This window comes from Podarcis vaucheri (genome assembly GCF_965113315.1).
Source record: "Podarcis vaucheri genome assembly, chromosome: 5".
Taxonomy (NCBI): domain Eukaryota; kingdom Metazoa; phylum Chordata; class Lepidosauria; order Squamata; family Lacertidae; genus Podarcis; species Podarcis vaucheri.
This window is the reverse complement of record NC_138763.1, coordinates 89,745,874-89,769,539: the sequence shown is the minus strand read 5'-3', so window position 1 is coordinate 89,769,539 and position 23,666 is coordinate 89,745,874. Positions and strand designations below refer to the sequence as shown.

The 23,666-nt window shown below is 44.8% G+C and overlaps 1 protein-coding gene across 3 annotated transcripts; it reads right to left on the bottom strand.

The window, feature by feature from the left end:
* Nucleotides 1–193: 193 nt before the first annotated feature.
* NOLC1 (nucleolar and coiled-body phosphoprotein 1) lies at nucleotides 194–23,666 on the bottom strand. Of its 3 annotated transcripts, none has more exons than XM_082223584.1 (14): nucleotides 23,531–23,666; nucleotides 22,219–22,274; nucleotides 19,319–19,446; nucleotides 18,178–18,290; nucleotides 16,112–16,277; nucleotides 14,378–14,496; nucleotides 11,326–11,458; nucleotides 9,295–9,432; nucleotides 8,564–8,653; nucleotides 6,561–6,668; nucleotides 4,421–5,008; nucleotides 3,067–3,176; nucleotides 2,025–2,105; nucleotides 194–1,860 (listed from the first exon to the last, which is right to left on the bottom strand). In XM_082223584.1, the coding sequence occupies exons 1-14, from the start codon at nucleotides 23,639–23,641 to the stop codon at nucleotides 1,702–1,704; spliced, it is 2,100 nt and encodes a 699-aa protein (XP_082079710.1). In that variant the 5' UTR covers nucleotides 23,642–23,666; the 3' UTR covers nucleotides 194–1,701. The 3 variants fall into 3 exon arrangements, with proteins under 3 accessions (XP_082079710.1, XP_082079712.1, XP_082079711.1); XM_082223586.1 differs by having other exon boundaries at nucleotides 14,378–14,493; XM_082223585.1 differs by having other exon boundaries at nucleotides 18,178–18,287.

The following is a 23,666-nucleotide window of genomic DNA, read 5'->3' as shown; positions in this document are numbered from 1 at the left end:
CCCCTCCCCCTATCTTGCCCACCCCCCATCAAACAACTCTTTGTATATATGGAATGAGCACAGCTCTACCATTCCCAACTGGGGCTGAAAAGCTGCCCTGTTAAATGCCAGTGCATTAGGGACTTAATAAAGCAATTTCTGTCCACCTAAATTCAAACACCCTTAGGTCTGGATTAAACAACAACAACCACCCTTATCGACATTTTAAAAACATTTTTATTATACTAAATGTTTGTCTATTCAAATAAAATATCCAACCGTCCCAACACCATTAAGGAGTTGAGTCTTGCCAGTTTCTTCTACCATGCCAATGGAATCTGAAGACATCAAAGGGCAAGGGGCCAAGGCTGCGAAAAGAATAGCCCTTTGGGGCATTAAGACACATTATAACCTTGGCTGTTTTGTCTTTAACCCGCAGACATTGCTGGCATAGCATTTACTGTGGACGGATTCCGAAGTACAGCGATATCCACAACAGGGAAACATCTAAAATGCTCTCTCTTGACAGCCAGCTTCCCACGCAGTTAATCTGCTGGGTCTTATTACTTTTATGCTCCAAGTAGAGGAAACACACGGTTGAAGGTTTTGTCTTTGGGGGTTGGGTGGGGTGAGATCTCCCAACAACCACTTCTCCCATCTTTCCATTATCAGATGGTTCTTCTTGAACAGGCCCGGTTTCTTTTAGCAGCTGGGTTCTAGGTCAGGCGTCTAGGCTGTACCCTAAAGAGGCATTGTGGCTTCTCTGGCCACATTGAAGCACATCAGCAAGGATTAACATGCCTGAGGTTGCAAGCTTCTCACGTAAGAGCCTTAACTGGACCTGGCCATCTCTGGGAAATAAAAAGTCATCACATTCCCCAAAAACAAAACAAAAAAGCAGATGGACAAAGGTTTCAACGGGCCCAACTGCACACTATCCAAATAAGAACGGCCATTGCAAGCGACATATTAGTTGGCAGAGCCACCATGCAATAACTCTCATCTCCCCTCAAAGGTATTACATGATTGCCAAAACATAGATAACAATGAGTGGCCCTGCACTCTGGAGCTATTTCAACCCTTGGGTATTTTCCTGGCTTTTGGAGAAACCGAAAGGAAACAGGCAGACATTTTTGTTGCCTCATCTACAAAAACAATGGCCCAAAAAATTAACTCAGTGATTTTCAAGTAGTTATAGCCAATCCATTTATAGGAAAAGGGAGATTTGCCTGGATTTAACCAAGTTGCCCAGCTCTTAGAGATTATGGAAATGTTTTATGAATGCCCCAAATGAAGAGGGGGAAAATGATAGGCGAGATTGCGAAGGTGGGATCACCCATTTGACAGCAGGCAAGACCAGATTCCTTACCAAGGAGCGGAGCCATAGAGATGCATGTCGCTTTCGGTGTATTCTTAATGTTAGATTTGTTGGAAGATTAAAAAAGGATGTTTAGCAAAACAAGAACAACATACATATTGCTGCATGAGGTCTGCTAGAACTGAACTTGTTTCATCTAAAAATAAGTTTGTACTTAATTAAGAAAGTCTGGGAAGTCCTCAAGAGACAGTCACAGACACGGCTAAGTTTTGTCATTACGCAAAAGAGCAATCATCTTCCCATGTTACCAATACAAGAGTTGATGCTTTGTGGAAGAGATATCCCACTACACTTCGCATCTTTTCACATGCTCAGGCCTTGGATTCTGCAGTGGCAACTGAACTTTAGTCGCTTTCAAATTTGATGGAGTTTATCTGTGTGGAGATCGCGCCGCCGCAGTAACTTCCCCTTTTCTTCTTTGTCTTCTCGTGTCGGAAGGACTTCCCTTTCGTAAATTTCAGGACTTCGTTGGCCTTTTCGCCCCAGTCACCCGCAGCTCCTTTCTGGAAGAGATAGCGAGTCAGTGACCACCAGTCAGCAAAAGAACACCGAGTAGTTACTCAAGAGGGAATGCTCCCTTAAGCAAACAGGTCCTAGACAGTGCAAAAACCCCACAGTTTTGCACAAACTACAGTCTGGAGGATTGCAACTCTTATCTTCCTCTTACCTTGGCATCAAATGAATTGTTTGCTACTCGTGCATCCACCTCAATCTCTTCTGCTTTTACTCTGCGGAAAGGACTGGACTGCTGTCGAAAGAAAATTGGTATTTTGGTATTTTCCTGCAGTAGCCATTGTGCTAATTTAAAGCAATGAGCCCCAAACTACATTGGATTTGAGGCCGTATGCACCAAAACTGTAAAGTTAAGCATCTTCCTGGGACAGAAATGCTTCATGATGCCCCAGTGACTAGAACAGGGGCCGGCATACTAAGGCCCATGGGCCACAAGCGGTCCATGCGAGTCGTTTAACCGGCCCATGGACCCCCACTGCCCGCTCGGTTTCCGTGCGCCGCGCCAAACCAGCGCGGAGCGGAGCAGGGACCACCTTCTGCGACGCTGGCCAGCTTCCCATTGGCTGCAGGAAGCTCCTGCAACCAATGGGAAGCTGCGCACACCTCCTCCACGCCGGAAAGAGTGTTTGCGCATGCGTGCGCACTCCGGCCCAGCCCACTGGATCGTGAACCGGCCCAAGCCACAAAAACTTTGCCAACCCCTGGACTAGAACCACAGATGCCAGGCTGCTCCTGGCAAATTTATAGCACCTCAACAAGGTTTCTCAGGGTAAAAGGAGACAACCAACAGCTCTTGTCAAGAAGGCAATTCCACCCCTTCTCCCGAGATCCTCACAGTCTTCTTCAGGAGACTGAGAAGAGATATGGTGGCCATCTTCAAATATCTCAAGGGCTGCCACATGGAGGAGGGAACAAGCTTGTTTTCTCCTGCTCTGGAGGGTAAACTCGAACCAATGGCTTCGAGTTACAAGAAAGGAGATTCTGACTAAAGACCAGGAAGAACTTTCCGACAGTAAGAGCTGTTCGACAGTAAGAGTCTCCCTCAGGAGGTTGTAGGTCTCTCCTTCCTTGGAGGTTTTTAAGCAAAGGTTGGGTGGCCATCTGCTAGGAATGCTTTAGCTGAGATTCCTGCATTGAAGGGGTTGGACTAGATGACCCTCGGGTCCCTCCCGACTCTACAGCTCCATGATTCTTACCCGCTTCATCTTGGGGAACGTATGTGGCGTTTTGGGTTTCTTGTTCTTCCCCGCATTTGGTGTCTCCTGCCCCTGGCTGTCCTCCCTTTTTCGTTTCTTCTTGGATTGGCCTGCCGTGTTTCAACATAATCATAAAGGTAAAAGGTAAATGTTGCGGACGACTCTGGGGTTGCACGCTCATCTTGCTCTATAGGCCGAGGGAGCTGGTGTTTGTCCACAGACAGCTTCCAGGTCATGTGGCCAGCATGACTAAGCCGCTTCTTGGCGAACCAGAGCAGCGCACAGAAACGCCGTTTACCTTCCTGCCGGAGCGGTACCTATTTATCTACTTGCACTTTAACGTGCTTTTGAACTGCTAGGTGGGTAGGAGCAGGGACCGAACAACGGGAGCTCACCCCGTCAAGGGGATTTGAACCACGACCTTCCGATCGCCAAGCCCTAGGCGCAGTGGTTTAGACCACAGCACCACATGTGTCCCTAACACAATGATATCTTGCTCAATATAAGAGAACACCCCATAGAATAAGCAGTCAGGTGGTGTGGGAGTAAAAGTAAGAAATATTTTGTTGTGACCCATATCCAGTGCTACTTTAATGACCCATATTCTTTTTAACTGCCCACTGAACATAAGATGCACTGCAGTTACTGGGAAAAGATTGCACATGTGGCATTTATGTATGCGGTTAGGGTGGATAAAAATCAACGTTTTTTATTTTTTTTAAAAAATTAAAAAATCAATTTTTAAAAATTTAAATTGGATTTTTGAAATAAAATGTTTTTGGAGGAAAAATCTTTCTAAAGATAGTTTTCTGTTTAAGTTACATTATAGTCCAAAGGCTATTCATCAGGAAATAAGGATTTAAGTTTTTCATGTGTGCTAAAACATAGTCTAAGGGGTTTTTGTATTGTTTAACCACATCGGTTAACAAACATGAATACATATGCTATAATGTTATTGTAGTTAATAAATTGTTATTAAAGAAATTATTGGGTTTTCCCCCTTCCAATAAAGTACAGCAGAAAAGTTGTCCCAACATAAAGTTAACTTATTAAACCTCACAATAATTTCATAATTATCTATGTATTTCGAACAGTATAACCAAATCAGTAATATAACTGTAAAAACCACTCTGAAAATTTATTATTCCAAAAATGAAACATTCCTTTGCTTGTAAATATTAAGATTATGCCAGCACAGCAAGAATGAATCTTTCTGCAAAAAAACACGATTTTAATCAAGCCTTACTGACTGGTGATTTAAATCGTGATTTAAATCAAATTCACCCTGCATACAGTATTAACTTTCTTTCATATTCAGCATTCCCTACTTCCTTCCTGGCTAGCAGTGACGTACCTCCATTTACAGCCCCATCGTCGTCGTCGTCATCATCAGAACTGCTGCTCTCCCCATCGCTAGCTGCTTCAGATGTAAGAGTCTTGGAAGATGGCGTTTTGCCTGCAGGCGCAGATGAAGCTTTCGATGCCTTTTTCTTCGACGGCTTGCTGTTTTTCTTGGCTTTATTCTTTAGCCCCTCCCCTGCTGCTTTGGGCTCGTCGTCGCTGGAGCTGTCGGACGAGCTGCTGCTTTCGGACTCCGCTTGCTTCGGAGCCACTGTGCTCTTGCCACCGGCCAATTTGCTAGCCGGCTTCTGAACGGGTTTGGCCTGCGACTTCTTAGCCGACTTCTGGGCAGGCTTGCTCTGCTCCTCTTCGCTACTTGAGCTGCTGCTGGAGTCTGAAGAACTGCTTGCTTGGGAGGCTGAGAGGCTAGGTTTGGATCCTGACTTGGGACTCTTTGCACCAGTTTTGGGGGGAGCAACTCTCTTATCCCCAGAGGCAGCATCCACCTTCTTTCCAACCATCACAGGAATCTTCTTTGCCGCCTTTGCAGCTGGTTTAACTGCAGCATTTGCAGGAGTTTCATCCTCAGAGCTGTCAGAATCTAGGGAAGGGCATTGCAAATTTTAAAGGAGAAATTTCAGCGACAAAAGCAGTGCAGTTCTGCACATAGTATTTTCACAGTTCAGTTTCAGATGGGGCGAGTTGTACACCCACAAGACGAATCCAAATACCAATGTTTTCACTATTCAAGGAAGAGTAGGAGGGGAAAGGATTTTGTTAGGAAAGCTGACTTAGGAGGGTGTGAGATTAATTATAGGGTCCCTGCCCATACTAATTATCAGACAGATTGGCACACGAGATATATATATGTGTACACATTTCATGTGCAGTGATTGGAATATTTACTCATTGATCAACTGAGACAATTTAAACGAAGCAAGGATACTTGCCGGTTTTTAAACAGACAGGCACCTCTTCCGTGACTAACTGGAGCATAAATGAACATAGGGAATAGGCTTGGTTATGTGATTATAAGTCCTAATAAAAAACAATGGCTACTTAAATGGTGGAAGGTTATCTTTTCTATGGAACATCTACATCAGGGCAGTCTCCTGTGATTTGCAAGAGAACCCGCAGGTCACACTTTGCCTTGCCGCATGGGGTGGGGACAAGCCCGAAATTTGGGATTTGGGAAGGCAGTGCTGGGGAAGTGGGGACGTAAAATGTTGCTGAGGGCCGCCCAAAATGGCCTCAAGGGTCACATGCAGCCCTTGGACACTGCCGTGGACCCAACCCTGATTTACCGTATTTTCCGCTCTATAGGACGCACCGGACAATAAGATGCACCTAGTTGTTTTTTTTTTGGGGGGGTGAAGAGGAGGAAACAAGAAGAAAAAAATTCTGAACCCCAGAAGCCAGAACAGCAAGAGGGATCTGGCTTCTGGGATAGCCTCTTGCTGTTCTGGCTTCGGGGACAGCCTGTGAAGCCTCCGCAGGGCAGCCGAGTGAAGGCACCCCGCTGCCCTGCGGAGGCTTTGTGCAGCCATCCCCAAGCTAGAACAGAGAGACGGAGTGCTGCGCAGTTCTCCGCCTCACTGTTCTGGCTTTGGGCTTAGCCGTGCGGCCTGCATTCGCTCCATAAGACGCACACACGTTTACCCTTACTTTTTAGAAGGGAAAAAGTGCGTCCTATAGAGCGAAAAATATGGTCTATCCTAAAGCTCATTGGCAGGGCCACACTTAAAGCCTAAAGGGCACAAGGAGTGGTAGAAGAAAATCAAGCAAAGTACCATGGTACCCCAGGTTAAGAACTTAATTCGTTCTGGAAGTCCGTTCTTAACATGAAACTGTTCTTAACCTGAGGCACCACTTTAGCTAATGGGGCCTCCCACCACCACTGCGCTATTTCTGTTCTCATCCTGAAGCAAAGTTCTTAACCTGAGGTACTATTTCTGGGTGAGTGGAGACGGTAACCTGAAGCGTCTGTAACCCGAGATACCACTGTACTTGCAGCATTGTGGCTTTTACTTGTTTTAGAAATGGCGAGGAACACGTCCAGGGATCTGTGAAACTATGGCCAGATCTTGAAGTTTTCGTAATATGGGAGCAGTAATGATCAACATGGAGCTTGTCTAGCTTGTAACCCCAGGTACCTGAGCTATCAGAAGAGGTGGTCGCTGCCTTTGACGGAGCGGGTTTAGCAGCAACCTTTGTTGCAGACGATTTGGCAGGAAGCTTCTTGTCTTCTTCAGAGCTACTATCTATGCACAAAATCCAAACAAGACAGTGGTTTTAAGTCCCAGCACATTTTAACCTCGCACCACAGAGATTCAAAGTGAGGTGTGTGCTTTAAACAAAAACAAACAGAAGTGCTAATGATAGCTTTACAGTCCTGTGCTCAAGATATGCCAGATGGGGTTTTCAAAGCGTTGCAAAAAGCCCTGTTTTGCCAGCATCTCTCAAGATAGGCCTCTGTCAGTGGAGATCAAGTGGTGCAACATCACAGATATGCTGATGTAACAATGACCAGCAGGAAGTCTAACTCTGGGTAGAGGCTAGAGTATGATAGGCAAAGAGTGGACATACACCAAACCCTATGCTACCTTACAGCCGAACGTTGATAAATTATTACGCTGGCCTCAGGAGTGGTACAGGTCAAAAAACACCCACTGAATCAATGGAGACAAAACAAGCAACCTATCCCACTCCACCAGGACCCCTGGACAGTTAAGTCCAGTCAAAGGTTGACTATGGGGTTGCGGCGCTCAGCTCACTTTCAGGCCAAGGGAGCCAGCGGTTGTCCAGAGACAGCTTTCTGGGTCATGTGGCCAGGATGACTAAACAGCTTCTGGCTCAACAGAACACTGTGACGGAAGCCAGAGCGCATGGAAATGCTGTTTACCTTCCTGCCACAGTGGTACCTATTTATCTACTTGCACTGGTGTGCTTTCGAACTATTGTTCTATTGGGACAGAACAATAGGAGCTCACCCCGTTGCATGGATTCAAACCGCCAACCTCCTGATCGACAAGCCCAAGAGGCTCAGTGGTTTAGACCACAGCACCACCCGCATCCTACCAGCAGTATATGAAGCCTCTAACAGGGAGGAATACGATATCGCTCTCTGTTGCCCCGGGACATGCGCAAGAGTATACAAAAGTGAACTTTGGTGATGGAACTGTAACTTTCCACCAACAGTCCGGCCTCAAGAATATACAAGAGCAGCTTGTAAGACTTATGGGGCATGATTGTTTTTAATGTCTGATGTTTCATTATGGGGTTTTAAAATATTCTGTTGGAAGCTGCCCCAAGTAGCTGGGGCGACCCAGTCAGATGGACGGGGTGTAAGTAATAAATCAGCATCATTAATGTCAGGTATTTTATTTGCATTCGTACCTTGGTTCTTGAAATCCAAGGCGCAACTTCCAAGTGGCCGCAAGAGTGTCCTGCAGTCAATTGGAAGCTGCCCTGGATGTTTGGCTTCTGAAAATCGTTCAAAAACCGGAACACTCACTTCCGGGTTTCAGTGGTTCAGGAACCGATTTGTTCGGGAGCCAAGGCATTTGAGATCCAAGGTACGACTTTATTTATGTATTAAGATTTATATACCACCCTTCATCGTAAGATCTCGGGATGGTTCACAGAATTAAATACAGGATATAAACAAGTAAATAGGTAAAGCAAAACAGTAACCCCTGTCTTCCCACATACATTTAAAAGGCTGTAGAATATTAATCAACTAAAGGCATGGTTGAAGAGGAACGTATTTTCCTGGCACCTAAAATATATATAATGAAGACGCCAAGCGAACCTCCCTGGGGACGGCATTCCGCAAACGGGGAGTTACTACAGAAAAGGCCCGTTCATTCTGCTATTCTGCCTCAAGCCTCTGGACCTAAAACGTCCAAGAGAATCCCCCAATCCACTCCTAAGCATGATTCTTCATCAAGCGATTACATTTGCCCATGTGTGAGATATCCCCTGTGCAAAGTAATTCTGCACCAGTTGTATACATCAAAAGCAACCGATAGGTAGCCTGAAACAGAAGGTACTTCTGTCTCGCTCACTGCCTCCATAGTATGTAAATCGAAACATTTCCTCAGTAGAAGACACAGTGATCAAGAATCCAGAGAACTTGTTTGTTTGTGGTACTCACCTGAGTCACTGTCTGAACTAGTCTCTTCTTTTTGGTTGGAAACAGCAGCAGATTTAGGGGCAGGCGATGGCTTAGCCGCAGGTCCTTTAGCTACAAAGAAAAACAGGCTGCTTTCACTGAACTTTCTCTTCAAGGGGACCCAAACAATTCCAGTCTAACAAACGCTAATACCCAGATGTATGTACAAGAAGGCTTTTTAAAATCAGCCAGCTCAGCACAAATCAGAACAGTCCTGACATACTCCCTTTAACTACAAAGGTTTCTGGAGTTGGGGTACTTATTAGGATCCTGATCCCAGGCAACCGAAAAAGGCACCTAGCCTTTTGCAATCAAAGTCTGACATGCAAGCACTTTAAACTGATGCGCAAAAGGTGTTTGCTAACGTGCGTTCAGCCAGTGATTGCGGGGACTTGTAAGCTTACATGTTTCATGACAGAGAAAGGCTTTGTTCAACTGGTAGAGGCGTATCTCTTTGTTGGTACAAAGCCTTTTGCCAACCAGAGAAGCCAGGAATTCTGGAATATACAGAGCCAAGGCTAACCTTGGAAGCTTCCTTGGTTTTCTAGAAGTTTTAACAAGTCATTAGTCAGTATCCAACAGAGAACATATTTTACACATGTGCATAAACTCCCTGCCCAAAATGCAACAAAACAAGGACTGTCTCTCGAGTCCCTTCCATCAGATATGGATGCCGTCACCTTAATGTTTAATTCCTCTCCACAAATACATACTTGCTGTTTTCTTCTTGGGCACCTGCTCCTTTTCATCACGGTTTTCCTCCTTTTTCTTAGAAGTCTTTACAGGCAGAGATTGTGCTTTGCCCTTCCTTGATTCTATGGACGAAGGAGGGGGCACAGCGCTGTACTGGCCTGCGAAGGGACAAAAGCGAATCTGGTGGAATGAGGTCTGCCAACAACCAAAACATGAGACACAAATATGAAGCTAGTCACATTACACTGAGTGTGTGTGTGTGTTTTAAATCATCTAGCCAAGAGGATCTGTGGAGCATATGCTTCTCAAAGTGATACTGCAAGAATTCAACCATTTATGGCCAATCTTGCTGGTAGTTCTCTCAGACCCAAGTGGCAGAGTCTTGTCTCTAACCTTGTGCTATGTCTCTGAAACACAGCATAAAGTTGTAGGGGTTTTTTTTTTTGGGGGGGGGGGATATCCTGCTCCGCTCTCCAGCTCTAAGCTTGGATTTGGGCCGGAAAACAAGCCCCTGTCTGCCAACAGAGCTGGAGTGGGACAGGCATTTGGTCTGCCTCAGTGCCTATTAGGCACAGACTAGGCCCACACGCCTCTCCATTTCCTCTTTTACAAAGATTTGTAACTGCTCTGCTTCGACACACAGCCTATGGAAGTCTTGGACCTTCCACCAGCCGCTACAGCGAAAGCCGCATGTCTCCTCATCGTCCCTCTAGCTCTGAGCTTGAAGGACATGTGTTTCCTCTGGCTCTGTCAGGTGGGAAAGCAAGCCTATGTTCTACTCAAGCTTTAAGAGACAGCAGGCAAGGGACAGTTGTGGTTTGTGTACAGCAAGCGCAAGGCCAAAAGGAAGCCCAGGCTTCAGGCAAACTCTGGGGAAGGAAAGAGGGCTGGGGCTAGAATTCACCCCATCTCCAGGCTAGTAAACCCCGTATGTTACATGTTACATCTAACGCAGATTCCAGGAAGGCACAGATTGGGCACCTTACAATAACAAGCACGGAAAATAATTAATTTCGGAACTTTATTCTTTCTCTCTCTTTTTAAAAATCTCTTGTCTATTACTTTATTTCTCTTCCTAGAGAAGGGAAGAAGAATCTTTATTTGCATTAGCCACTAGCCATAGCAAATATATATATATACATATATACTGAAGATAGAGGTAAAAGCTTAACTGTAGAAAATACATTTTGGAGGGTTTGCATCAATAATCAAACAATAGATCATATTCTAATTGCCCCCGCTAAAAACCTCACAGTTTTTGCTGTCACCTGATCATCTTGATCTGCTAAAAGGAGGACACAGTAGCAAAGGTTGACCGATCCAGCATGGACAATCATAATTTTTCCTGCTTTTCTTTTTCACTCTTTTTCTATGTTCGTACTGTATTTAGATCAATGTTTTAGCGTTGGCCACTAAAAAGGGGCTATTTGGTATTAAGCTTTATATTTCTCTTTAGAAATCCTAATACAGTGGTGCCTCGCAAGACGAAATTAATTCGTTCCACAAGTTTTGTCGTCTAGCGAATTTTTCGTCTTGCGATGCACGGTTTCCCATAGGAAACAAAGTTGCGAAAAGTTTTCGTCTTGCGAAGCAAGCCCATAGGGAAATTCGTCTTGCGAGGCAAATCGAAAACGGAAAAACCTTTCGTCTAGCGAGTTTTTTGTCTTGCGAGGCATTCGTCTTGCGAGGTACCACTGTAAAATTTATCCCCCCCCCCAAAGAATTAAAATACGAAATGAGATATAAAGCCATTAAGTCAAAACACCAACAGCGACACGGCACTCACAAAACGCGCTGCACTCCCTGGGTTAAAACACATGATTTAAAATTACAAAAACTATTGAGAAAGGTCTTCAAAAGAACACAAGGAGGGTAAACGTCCCTGGAAATGCTATTCTGTAACCAGGGTCCTCTCTCCCTGATGGGTACGTTATTCGGCATTGGCATAATAACCTGGTCAAATTGCCCCGTCCCATTTAATAATCTTGTGGCGCTGCTCTGGAATCAACTGGAGCTTCAGGATGGATTTTAAGCATCTGCCAGCAACTCACCTGCCTTGGGCTTTGACACTGGCTTCCCACTTGCTGAACTGTCAGAAGAATCATCACTGCTGCTGCTGCTCTCCTTCTTTGTGGGTAGACGAGCACCTTCAGGTTTGGACTGCGGAGTTTTCTTTGGCTCGCTCTTATTACAGGGGAGAAGATGACCCACCGTTGCCCATTCATTAAGGGTGAAGTTTGAAGAGCAATTGCCATCCAAAGCTAATCATTTGCTACCCTACCAGGCACACAACTCAAATACAAGCCGGAGACATGAAAGGCTATTAAAAGAGAATTTCTTCCAGAGGGATAGTTAAAGACTCTTGCAGGAAGAAGTCATACGGATTCTTTAAAGACCAACAAACGTATTGTTTCATAAGTTTTGTGGGCCTAGAGTCTAGTTTGTCAGATGAATAAAGTAGCTGTCTAGGAGGACTGGACTACATACCAAGAGTCAAAAGAGGATGAAAAATGAAAACCAGCTCATTCCTTTTCTCTCTTTTTTCGTAAACAAAGTAAAATGACACAGCAATGCAAGAGGCAGAATAATGTGGCATTATCTTACTGCTAATACTTTTAAGCTGCCACAAGCCTTGAAGCACTCCAGCTGCTACTAAATGTATGTTCTCCTTAACAGCACCACCTGCTTACTGTTTACACCAGGCTAGCATTACTGAATCACACCAGAAATACTTCCTGAACTATATTAATGCATAAATGTGCATTATAGACCATTTCCTATGTTACAGATGAGGAGATAACCCTGTGAAACCCTTTCCCACCTTGCGGAGCAATCATTTTGATTATAGCGAGGACTGTGCTTAAGAGCTGCATCCTTAGTTCTCATGCAAAAAGGAATTAAGTGCCAGAAATGCCAAGTCTGAGGTTACTGTCCTCCAGTTACTTGGAAGGAAGCCTCACTGACCTCAGCAGGTCATTCCTAGTGAAAACACACAGAACTGGACCACTGGCTGCCCTTTATATCCATAACTTTTTTAAAAAAATGGTCTTGACATAGTAATCTAAATCTGACTGCATCTGATTTCTATATTGATTTAGGAAGCTTGCCCTGTGATTTCCAGTCCATTTCCCAACATGGAACTTGCCGTTTCTGCTGCGAATGGAATACTGAATCTCTCTCCTCTCCCAGTGAACTTACTCATTACTCTTTAACTTGCCAATAGAGCACGAGAACTTCCCTGGATCGACGCAGCTAACCAATCAGTATCACAAGTTAGTTATTTTTGTCCCAGAGTACTTTGCACTCTCTCAACTGTCATCCTGTTTTCAGTTTTGATGCTTTTGGAGCTCATCAAACTCTGCTTGAGATTCGGCAATAACAACGGCACCAGCAACAATTATTTTATTATTTCTACCCTGCCCATCTGACTGGGTTGCCCCAGCCACTCTGGGCAGCTTCCAGCGTATACAAAAATGTAATAATTTGGTGTAATCTGAAAACACTGCTACCTTGTTGTTCGCATGGTTTGCTAAATAGCACCAATCTTTTTGCCACATAACAACTAGGTTCTCTTAAAAGCCTTCTGTGAGGAACTTCATCAAACCCCTATTTTTGAAAGTCAAAGCTATGGTCTACTGCAACACTCCTATCTACGGGAATTATGATGTAGAACAGAGCAAGCTTTGAGGAATGTATAAAAATAAGGGCAGCTACTGTTGGGAAAAAGCACCAAGGCAAAAGCCAGCTCCAGATGGCTGGAATGCAAAACAGGATGCTGTTGTTTTGCACTGTACTGTTGGAGAAAAGGTGGAGCCTATTCTCTGTACTGAGCACCGGATGTTAGCTCAGAGTGTCATCTGACCTGTGCTGGAAGTACAGGGGAGGAGTATGTGAGTCTCTTCTGATGGAGTCTGAAGGGAACGGTCGCATTTCTATGTACTGATGAGTGACAGGAATAAACATGTAAAAAGGACTCCTGTCTGTCTCATTTCTCCTCCCTGGGAGAATGCAGGGAGGGAGAGAAGAAGAGAGAAGCAGAGGGTGTGTTCTATCTCACAACTAATGAGAAGAATCACCGGGTTTGTTTACCTAGCCTGCCGGGGTCGCAGACGAAAGGTAAACACAGTATCTCGCTCAATTGCCTCGGGGGAGGCCAGGTACCTCTGCCTGTGAACCAAGATACTAACAGCTACATCTGAACTATTTTCTTCTTTCTTTCTCTTTCTACTTTTCCTGTTTTCCTTCTTCTCTCTTTCCCCCCTATGTTTTTATTGCATTTAAATCAATGTTTTAGTTTTGGATTAAAAAGAGACATTTGATGTTAAGCTTTGTATTTCTTTTTATTAATCCTAATAAAATTTATTCTAAAAAATATTTTGGGAGGAGTCACAATACAAATATAGTAGAGGCACAGTATCAGCTGAGAAATTCTGGGGTGCATAATCTCACAAGGAGAAAATATAAAAGCCAAGAGAAATTTTTGACTTTCTCCATGTTCACAGGGAACAGCTAGAAGATTACGTCTGCAATCCTTTGCACGCTTAATCTGAGAGTAAGTTTGTCTGAACTCAGAGGAGTTCCTAAGTTGAATTTAGGAGCGGACATGTGCGCCACAAGTCTAAGACAGACTTGAGTAGAGGATCGTGAAGAGAGCATATAAAGTCTTGAGTGCTCCGAGTGTAAATAGGCCGCAGAACTAATATGAAGTATGCTTGCCTAGTTCCCATGCTTTAGTGTAACTGAGTTCCCTCCAAACAAGAAACAAATACAGTGGTGCCTCGCAAGACGAAATTAATCCGTTCCGCGAGTCTCTTCGTCTTGCGGTTTTTTCGTCTTGCGAAGCACGGCTATTAGTGGCTTAGCGGCTATTAACAGCTTAGCGGCTTTAAGAAAAAGGAAACAAACTCGCAAGAACTCGCAAGACGTTTCGTCTTGCAAAGCAAGCCCATAGGGAAATTCGTCTTGCGGAACGACTCAAAAAATGGAAAACTCTTTCGTCTAGCGTGTTTTTCGTCTTGCGAGGCATTCGTCTTGCGGGGCACCACTGTACAGGAAAGTCAAGCGTTAGCAATTCTAGCCACTATACAAAGATCTATTGCTTACCTTCGCAGGTGGATGCTTTTCTGCATCAGAATCCTCACTGCTGCTGCTGCTGTCACTGCTACTTTCCGCTTTGCCATTGGTAATTTTAATTTTGGGCGTCACCTTGGTGACTTTTGCTGCTGATTGCGAAAGCAAATAATATTTGATGCACAGAGGAAATTAGAAAGCTCGAATCCAGCTATTGCATATGCATAGCGCTACAATAATTTTTACCGCCCCTTTCCCAAGTTCAATTTGCTGGGCTGTACAGTATGATACGGTTAACGATCCAAAACAGTGAACATCATTTTCTATTGTTTTCAGCAAGATTAGTTTGGTTTACTTTAAAGAGGATTCATATTTCTTTGTACAGTGGTGCCTCGCAAGACGAAAAGAATCCATTCTGTGATTCTCTTCGTCTAGCGGTTTTTTCGTCTTGCGAAGCAAGCCCATTGACGGATTAGCGGATTAGCACTATTAGCGGCTTATCGGATCAGCTGATTAGCGGCTTAGAAAAAGGGGGAGGGGGGAAAACCCGCAGGAACTCGCAAGACATTTTCGTCTTGCGAAGCAAGCCCATAGGAGATTCGTTTTGTGAAGCACCTCCAAAACGGAAAACTCTTTTGTCTAGCGAGTTTTCCGTCTTGCGAGGCATTTGTCTTGCGGGGCACCACTGTACTTGGCTTAACGAGTTGGTATCATGCAGTCAAAAAAACCCACTGTTGTTCTGAGCACATTAAGAATGATATATTAATAGAATCAGAGACTTAGAAGGCACCACAGGAATCCTCTAGTCCAACCCCCTGCAATGCAGAAATCTTTTGCTGAAACCTATGACCCTGAGATTAAGAGTCTCATTCTCTACCAACTGAGCTATCATAAAGGAGGGAGGGTCTTCAGTATTGCATCAGGCCTGAGGTCTAGAAAAGGAAATTCATATTGTCCAGGTTTTATCCCCGTTTTCAGTGATTTGGATATGAATGACTTTTTTTTTTTACTTTTGTAACTTTTACTTTTCTACGACAACACAGTAACCTAGAACAGGTGCAGCAGAAACATTTCCACCAGAGAAAATCAAAGCCAGTCTCAAAAATACGCAGCACATAAACCGTGGTTCGGAACACAAGCTCTTTGTTAAAATCAGATTTTTTAAAAAGCCCGGGAGAACAAAAAAGAGTTAAGTCTTCGCCTGATGCAAAAATTACCATAAAATCGGCACCAGACAAGCCTCTGTGGGCAAGGCATTCCGCAACTATGGTGCCACCACTTAGTAGGCACTGTTCCCAATATTCGCCCGTCACCTGGCTGAGGCACCTGTGGTACGGCCTGTGAAGATCTCACTGTTTCGGCCAGTGACATAGAACGTGGTATTTCAGGTATCCCGATTCCAAGCCATTAAGGGCTCTAAAGGTTAAAACTAGCACTCTGGATTGGGTCCAGAAACACAATGGGAGCTGGGGCAGCTGAGTTGGTATGATCTGGCATAACATAATTGATTCACCCTCCCAGTTAATCTTGCAGCTCTCCCTTGGACCAGGTGGAACTTCTAAACCATTTCAAAGGCAGCCCTGTGTATCTATTGTCTGTGAAACGATACAAACTAGAAGCAACAGAAAAAGTCAGCTGCATCTACAGAACAAAACTCTCGTTTTATACATATTCAATGAACTCAAGAGCCACAAAATCCTTTCAGAGCTCCCCTGTGAGAACTTGTTAACAGCATTTTGGTTTTCTGCACTAATGCAGGTGAGTTACCTGGCTTAGAAGCTGGCTTTGCTCCCTTTTTGCCTCCCTCTGGCTTTGGCTGCTGCTTCTTTGGAGCTTCATCTTCCGAGCTACTTGAATCTGAACTAGAACTGCTGGGTTTCTTCTGCGGTTTTGTTTTCACGATAGCTTTCTTAACCGGGAGACCTGTTCCCTTCTAACGAGAGAAGTCAGTAAACACCACAAGCCACATTACTTTAGTAATATTTTACATAATATTTAGTTGACTATAACCCTGTCTTCAGCAAAAGTTGGTGTGATGGCTTGGGATTTGGACTCGGAGGCTGAACCTGAGGAATCCCAGCCTGCACAGGGGTCCCTGCTTCCAGAACCAGCTGAGCAGGGGCTGGGGCTTGAGCCTGAAGGGCCCTCACCTGTGCTGGATCCTCAGGTGCAGGCACCAGCTGAGTCTGCTCTGGCTCCGGAGGTGATGGAGGACCCATTGCCTGCAGGTGCTCCACTCTCAGCCCCATCCGGGGAAGTTGAGGTTGCCTCTGGGTCCAGCCTCTCCTGAGCTGCAGAGCCTCAGGGCAGAGAGGCAGAGGGAACTAAGTTCCTGCAGGAGGAGTGCTCGCCTCCAGGCCAGGAGAGGCGAGTCACCTGAGGATCGGGGCCATCCTATGCCTCGGGGCAGATAAAAGCCAGCCAGCCCCAGTCCCAAGTTGCGGGAGCAACATCGTTGGTTGTCAGTTCCTGCCTGAACCCTGCCCTGCTTTCCTGCCGGAGCTCCTGACCTCACCTGACTCCCTGCCCTGCTCCCAGCTTCAGCTTTTATGTTGGCCTTAACAGCATATCCTGGAGTGCAGCCTTGCTTGGCCTAAATGCTCAAATGCCCATTCTGCTTTTCACACAACATCAACCCATTCTATGTTTTCCCAGGGAAGCAAAGCATGTGTATGTTACCAGTCCAGTGTCATAGCAGAGGAGCGCTCCACCCTTCTCTGCTCTCACTATGGTACATTTGCTGGCAACTTCATGAATAAGTTACAAATACATGTCAGAAGCCTGGAGGATGGGGTCCAATATGCTTTCATAAGAGCCCATGGTCACCATTTAACACAGTTTACCAAAGCTGGGTCTCCAGCTGTTTCTGGACTACAACTCCCATCATCCCTCGCTAGTGGGACCAGTTGTCATGGATGATGGGAATTGTAGTCCAAAAACTGTTGGAGACCCAACTTTGGGAAACCCTGATTTAACGCCTCTATTATTCCATGTTCATATTTTAAGACATTCCACCCTCAACCTGTGTACAGAGTATATTCAAAACCAGCACTTTCAGAATTATAGCTTCAATAAATCCATACCCAACAAGGGACTCCTAGACACTTGGAACAACCAGGAGACCCATAGCAGAGGATTCCAGGAAATGTTCTGGTGTGCATGCTTATTTTACGTAGGGCGCTGGCCACTATTGGAGCCCACCACTGTTCCATATGAATCAAGAGGGCGGTTTAGAATATACAGCACGTATTTCTGCGCCTATGCATTGCAGGTTAAGATGAACAATGGTGGCCTCACTGGCTTTCAGAGAAGATTGCCAACATTACGGATTTAACAGAGGAATCACAGGGTTCCCTAGAATACCTTTGGAAATTCTCTGTGCAGTAAAGCTTCCCTGGAGGAGAACAGGGCATCACAATTTCAGCTGGTTCCCCTTGCTTCCTTAAAAACTCATTCCTTACTTCCCAATTTATTTTTTATTTATTTTTAGCAAACCCTTTCCAGAACGACCCTCATTTCCACTGTAGTCGTGTCCTGGCCTTTATGTCCACCCAATATCCAAGATTATCTGCCACCATGTTTTAAAAGTTTTGGATAAAGGTTGAAAGTGCTTTGTAAGCGACCAAGCATAAATCTTAGGGGCATGGTAACCGTTTTTCACCTTCACATTATTTTCTATCCTAAACAAGAATGTCATTGTTATTAAGAACACTAATAATAATAAAAAACAGGGCTGGCCAGTTTACAGAGCCATATGAGTTTCCATGTTTTGTAGCTTTCAGGGCATCTTTAGGACTTTTCAAGACTTAGAGGAGCAATGGCAAGAATCTCACCTTTGCTGATGACTTCTTCTCTTGCTCTGAATCGGAAGAGTCGCTGGAATCATCACTGCTGCTCTCAGGAGCTGCCTTTGCCGGTACTTTGGTTACAGCAGCAGGCTTGGCTGCTAGATTTGGGGTGGGGAGAAAAAGAAAATACTGAGTTATTTAGAAAGGAATCTAGCCCCATCTTCTTCATCTTAAAGGCAGACAGCAGTCAGCAAAAGTTGCTATTGCAAAGAGCACCCCCTTAAAAAAACAAAACACAAAAAACCACTTCTTCCCACCCTAGGAACAGATTATTTTAACCCTAAAATAAAGTTACGTTTGCAAAACATCTGCATGTGTTGGTTTTAATATCAGTCGTGTAAAAGACACCCCTCAGTTTGGGTTGAATTTTGTTTCCTTCCCCCAAAAAACCTTCAAGTGGATTTACATGATTTCCATATTTTCCCCTACTTGCTGAGTAAAGGTAAAGGTAAAGGGACCTCTGACCATTAGGTCCAGTCGTGGCCGACTCTGGGGTTGCGGCGCTCATCTCGCTTTATTGGCCGAGGGAGCCGGTATACAGCTTCTGGGTCAGGTGGCCAGCATGATTAAGCCGCTTCTGGCAAAACAGAGCAGCTCACGGAAACGCCGTTTACCTTCCCGCCGGAGCAGTACCTATTTATTTACTTGCACTTTGATGTGCTTTTGAACTGCTAGGTTGGCAGGAGCAGGGACCGAACAACGGGAGCTCACCCCGTCGCGGGGATTCGAACCGCCGACCTTCCGATCGGCAAGTCCTAGGCTCTGTGGTTTAACCCACAGCGCCACCCGCGTCCCTACTTGCTGAGTAGGACTCCTTAAAGAATCTACAGCCCCTCTTACCTAATATTCTTTGGCCATGGACTTCCAACTGCTTTGAGTTATGTTTATGATAAACATTACGGTATAGTGGCTGACGGAGCCTTTACTCAAGGGCACTGAATAACTCATTTGCTCTGGATTGTTCAAGGAGCACGTGATCCGTATCCAAATGTGGACAGAAACAACGGGAGGAGAGAGGCGTTTCCACACACAAGTGATGCAACTGGGCTACTCCTTACGGAAGCAAAATCAACACCTAAGTATGAACCAACTTATCTGCATACTGGAGCAAACTAGCAGAATTTACCTAGTTTTTTAGCTGGGGGCTTCTCATCTTCACTGGAGCTGTCAGAAGAACTGGATGAAGATTCTTTCTTTGCCTTCTTCGCTGGTGGGCCATTGGGAACAGCTTGTCTTTTTTTGGCTTCAGGCGACCTAAAGGAAAACATCACAGTCACTGCTGTGTAACTGAGCTGCCTGTGAGGTTCGTCCGTGACCCCAAGTGCTGGTGGAAAGGCAACAGTATTAAGTTTTCTGTTCCTAAGAACACAAGAAGAAGCTGCTGGATTACTTAGGCCAATGGCGCATCTACTCCAGCACCCACTTCTGTCAATGGCCGACCAAGTGTCTGTGGGGAAACCTGCAAGCAGGATTCAAGCACAACAGCACTGCCCCCTCCTGTGGTTTCTCACAACCGGTCTTCAGTTTTAAAATCCTCTCGGATTGGAAGAAGTTTAAAGACTATTTGCAAAAACATTGTAAAATGTTGGAATGTTAAAACGCTGAAAGGCTAAAATGATGAAAGATATAAAGACAATGTGGCATTAGTGATACAAGTAAAAGGAGTATGTAAGAAATGTCTCAAAAGACAAGGGCAGTAAAATTAGAGTACACTGTGTCAAATGTAATCAAAAGGATATAAAGGGAAAAATTGGAGACACAATGGGTTGAAATGCATAATATAGATTAAGATTTGAAAGAGGGTAAGATATTGCTGAATATGAGTGTGTAAAAAGGAACACAGAAAAGGGAGACGTGAGGAAGTCAGGAAGAAGGGTTACGAAAACAACAAGTAAAAATTTGGATTTTTATGTCTTTTTTTATGTCTTGCTTCTATGTTTTTTTTCTTTTTTCTCTTTTTGTTTTTTTACCTTTTATATGTTTTTATTGTATTTATCTGTTTTGCTTTGAGTGTGATAATGTTGTTTCTTCTTTGGTTTGATTGGAAGGATGGTTTTATGTTTAAAATCTCAATAAATATTCTTTAAAGAAATAATAATAATAAAATCCTCTCTCCCAGCTCCTTCACTAACAAATCAAAAGCTCCATCTTGTGGAGCGAAAGATAGGCAAGAAGAAACAGCAGCCAAAAAAGAATGCAGGACTGGCTGAACGAAAACAGGAAACAGAGGTATAACTATTGTCATTTTAGGGTCCAGCAAGATCTATTGAACTGAATTTGGTTTCCTTTCTTGTAGACATGGGTAGGACTGCATTGTTGGCTACCACAGTGCACCTACTTTGAGAGAGCGGAATCCTTTCGTTCTTGGCTTTGGTTCAACATCTGGAATAACCAGGAAGGTCCTGTTAGCTCCTTCTGAGCACCACAGAACTCCCGGGATTTCAGGGTGGGGTGTCTTCGCATCAGTGCTGAACAGACTTCCCTCCCCTCGCAAATACAGTGGTACCTCAGGTTAAGAACTTAATTCGTTCCAGAGGTCTGTTCTTAACCTGAAACTGTTCTTAACCTGAAGCACCACTTTAGCTAATGGGGCCTCCTGCTTCTGCTGCGCCGCCGCTGCATGCTTTCTGTACTCATCCTGAAGCAAAGTTCTTAACCCGAGGTAATATTTCTGGGTTAGCGGAGTCTGTAACCTGAAGCGTATGTAACCCAAGGTACCACTGTAGTGGTAGCTCCATATCCACATGGGTGGGTGGGCGTTACTCCTGATTTCTCAAGTATGCACAAACAGGAACTGCACGTTTGGGGGGGAGGGAGAACCAATTTTAAACTGGCCCTCATGCTAACGATGATTAAAATTGAACACTCCCTGCTACACTGCTGCGTGATAAAAACACGTGAATCGGGCACCCACAAATAAAAGGATGCGCAGAACTACATCCATTTGCACAAGCGCAATGTGAAAACCTCACCCCACCCCAAAGCTTGTGAACTGGTACACTTAGCTTACTTTTACAACTAAGTTTACTCACAAAGCAACCCAGGACAAATAAAGAGTATGCATGGGCATGTATATTTGTACCAATATTGAGAGATGATGTACGCGCTAGATTTTCTTTGGTGGTTCTCATCCCTCCACAGTTGGATTTAGATTTGTCAAGGCCAACAGAACCAGTTTAAAAGAAGAACATGTGGTTCTCCTCTGATCCCAGGGCAGGATCTGAAGACATGTGGATCTGGTCAGTGTCTGAATAGGAGACCTGATGATTCATGATAGAGGCATACAAATGCAATAAATAAATAAATAAATAAATAAATAAATAGGGGCGGCAAAGAATAATGTGTGCCTTTGAAAAGCACGTCCCCACAGCACCTATGAGATTAATGTCACCAGTGAATCAACTGGTGTAGCAAGTATTTTGGGGGGAAATAATACGTTTGATAAACATTTCACGTATATTTTACCATAAACATCCAGCTGTGCACATTTATTCGCAAGTAGTCCCATTGACTTTTAATATGCATTATGTGTTCTTTGTGGATCACCAACAGCCAGTTCTGCAAATTTCCATCTGCATACTGGCATTGCTACAAATATGCAATTCCGCCCCCCTCCCCTGAATTCCTGCTTTATAGTAGGGCCTGTGTGGCTGCTTAAGCTTAGCAATGCATTAGGAGCAACAGAGACAAGTTAGAACAGCTTTAAAAAAACACATGATGAAACCAATCAAACGTAGGCTAGACACTGATGATGTCAAAGAATTCATATTCCTTCATTACCATCCCATTTACTTGGTGTTATACCAATTTGTGAAGCATCTTTTATAGGCAAGTCCTGAGTCTGATTCACCAGAACTACGCACACTCATATTCCTAGTTTGACATGGGAGGGAGGGGAGAGAGAGAGAGAGAGAGAGAGAGAGACTGACAATGAACAGCTTTACTAAAACAAACCAACAGGTAACCAATGAAAAATTGCTTGGAACCAGCAGGCAGTAATTCTCTCTGAAAAACTACACTACTTACTTCAGCCAGTAGTTGAAGACATCAAGGAGAGAAGCGGCATTGGGGTCTTGTTTTGTCTAAAATGCAAATACAACGCAAAAATGATAAAATATGAAAAAAACACATTTTTGACAGTAAGTTATGATGCTTTGGGGGGGGGGACCAGTCTGCCCTCCTTGCAAACAAGCACCATGTACAGCGAATTCTGGAGCCTCCTGCTGCCAACACCCTGGGCTCCTCAGGTGCTTTCGCCCACCCTCAATAATCCACTCTCCTCACTCCTACCCACAAACCCAACAGCCCCTCAAAGTAAAAGCACTTTGCCTCAGTCCATCAGCACATTTCCTTCCTCCTTTATCAATTACTTACCACTCCCTCATATACATGGTGCCTTAAAGATTGCATTGTAAAACTTTGTGGTACTCATATGAAGGGTGGTATAGAACTTTAATGTATAAATAACAATTATCTAACTTCCACAGAAGCCCACAGATCACCTCCATCCCACATTAGGGCATGTCATTTTAGGGGGTGAAACTTAATTTCTGTTAATTTATTCAATGAGGGGGCCTTAAAAGTATGTTTCTGGTTGTGAGGAATTCAAATCTGCTGCTGCTTTTGTGACTGGACACATCTAGCTTGGGAAGTCTACCAAGCACATAACTGTTTTCGTAAAAACAATTTTAATTTCGCCTTCTGAAAATGCCAGGTGAATGATAAAAGTAATATGAATATGGAATAGAACCGCAAGTACTTGGCAACAGGTTTTTTAAACGACTGTACGCCATTTTGCACACGTTCTACTTACCAAGCCAACTAAATTCTATTAATTTAACCCCAACACACCTTTGGCTTCCCCAGCCACGTGACAACGTTTCGCGCCCCTCATTTTGGAAATGCGGAAGTTGCAAAACGTGCCCTAGCCCGCCCGCCCCCCACGTGCGCAGAGAGGAGAAACATCTGCTGCCTTGAGACAAGCGCAACACGTCGCCTCTCCACGGGAGGAGGTTGCCCCCCCCAACTGTTTTCCCTTTGCAACTGCCATCACGCCCCCAAACAGCCCCTTCAGTTCAGGATCTGAACCCTGACCTCCAAATATGGAGTCGTCCCCCCCCCCGCACATCACCTGGCGAGACCTCCCCTCGGGACGTCCATATTTTCACCGGATAAATGTTGGAGGATATGGCACACCGCTGGCGGGGAAAGGCCTGACCCCGAGACCCCCTCTCCCTTCTCCAAGGGATTTCATGCATCCCTGTCGCCTCCACGCGCGCACAGACACGCACGCGCCGCCCCCCCCCGACCCCCCAAAAAGCAACAGCAACAGCCTCACCACGCCGGCCGCTTTCCCGAAAGCCCGCGCCGCCCCCTCGAAATGGTTTTCTTGCAGGAAGGCGAAGACCAGCGGGAACAAGTCGCTCGGCACCACGCGCGCCTTCGCCATGTCGCCGCCGGAAAAGGAAGCTGGA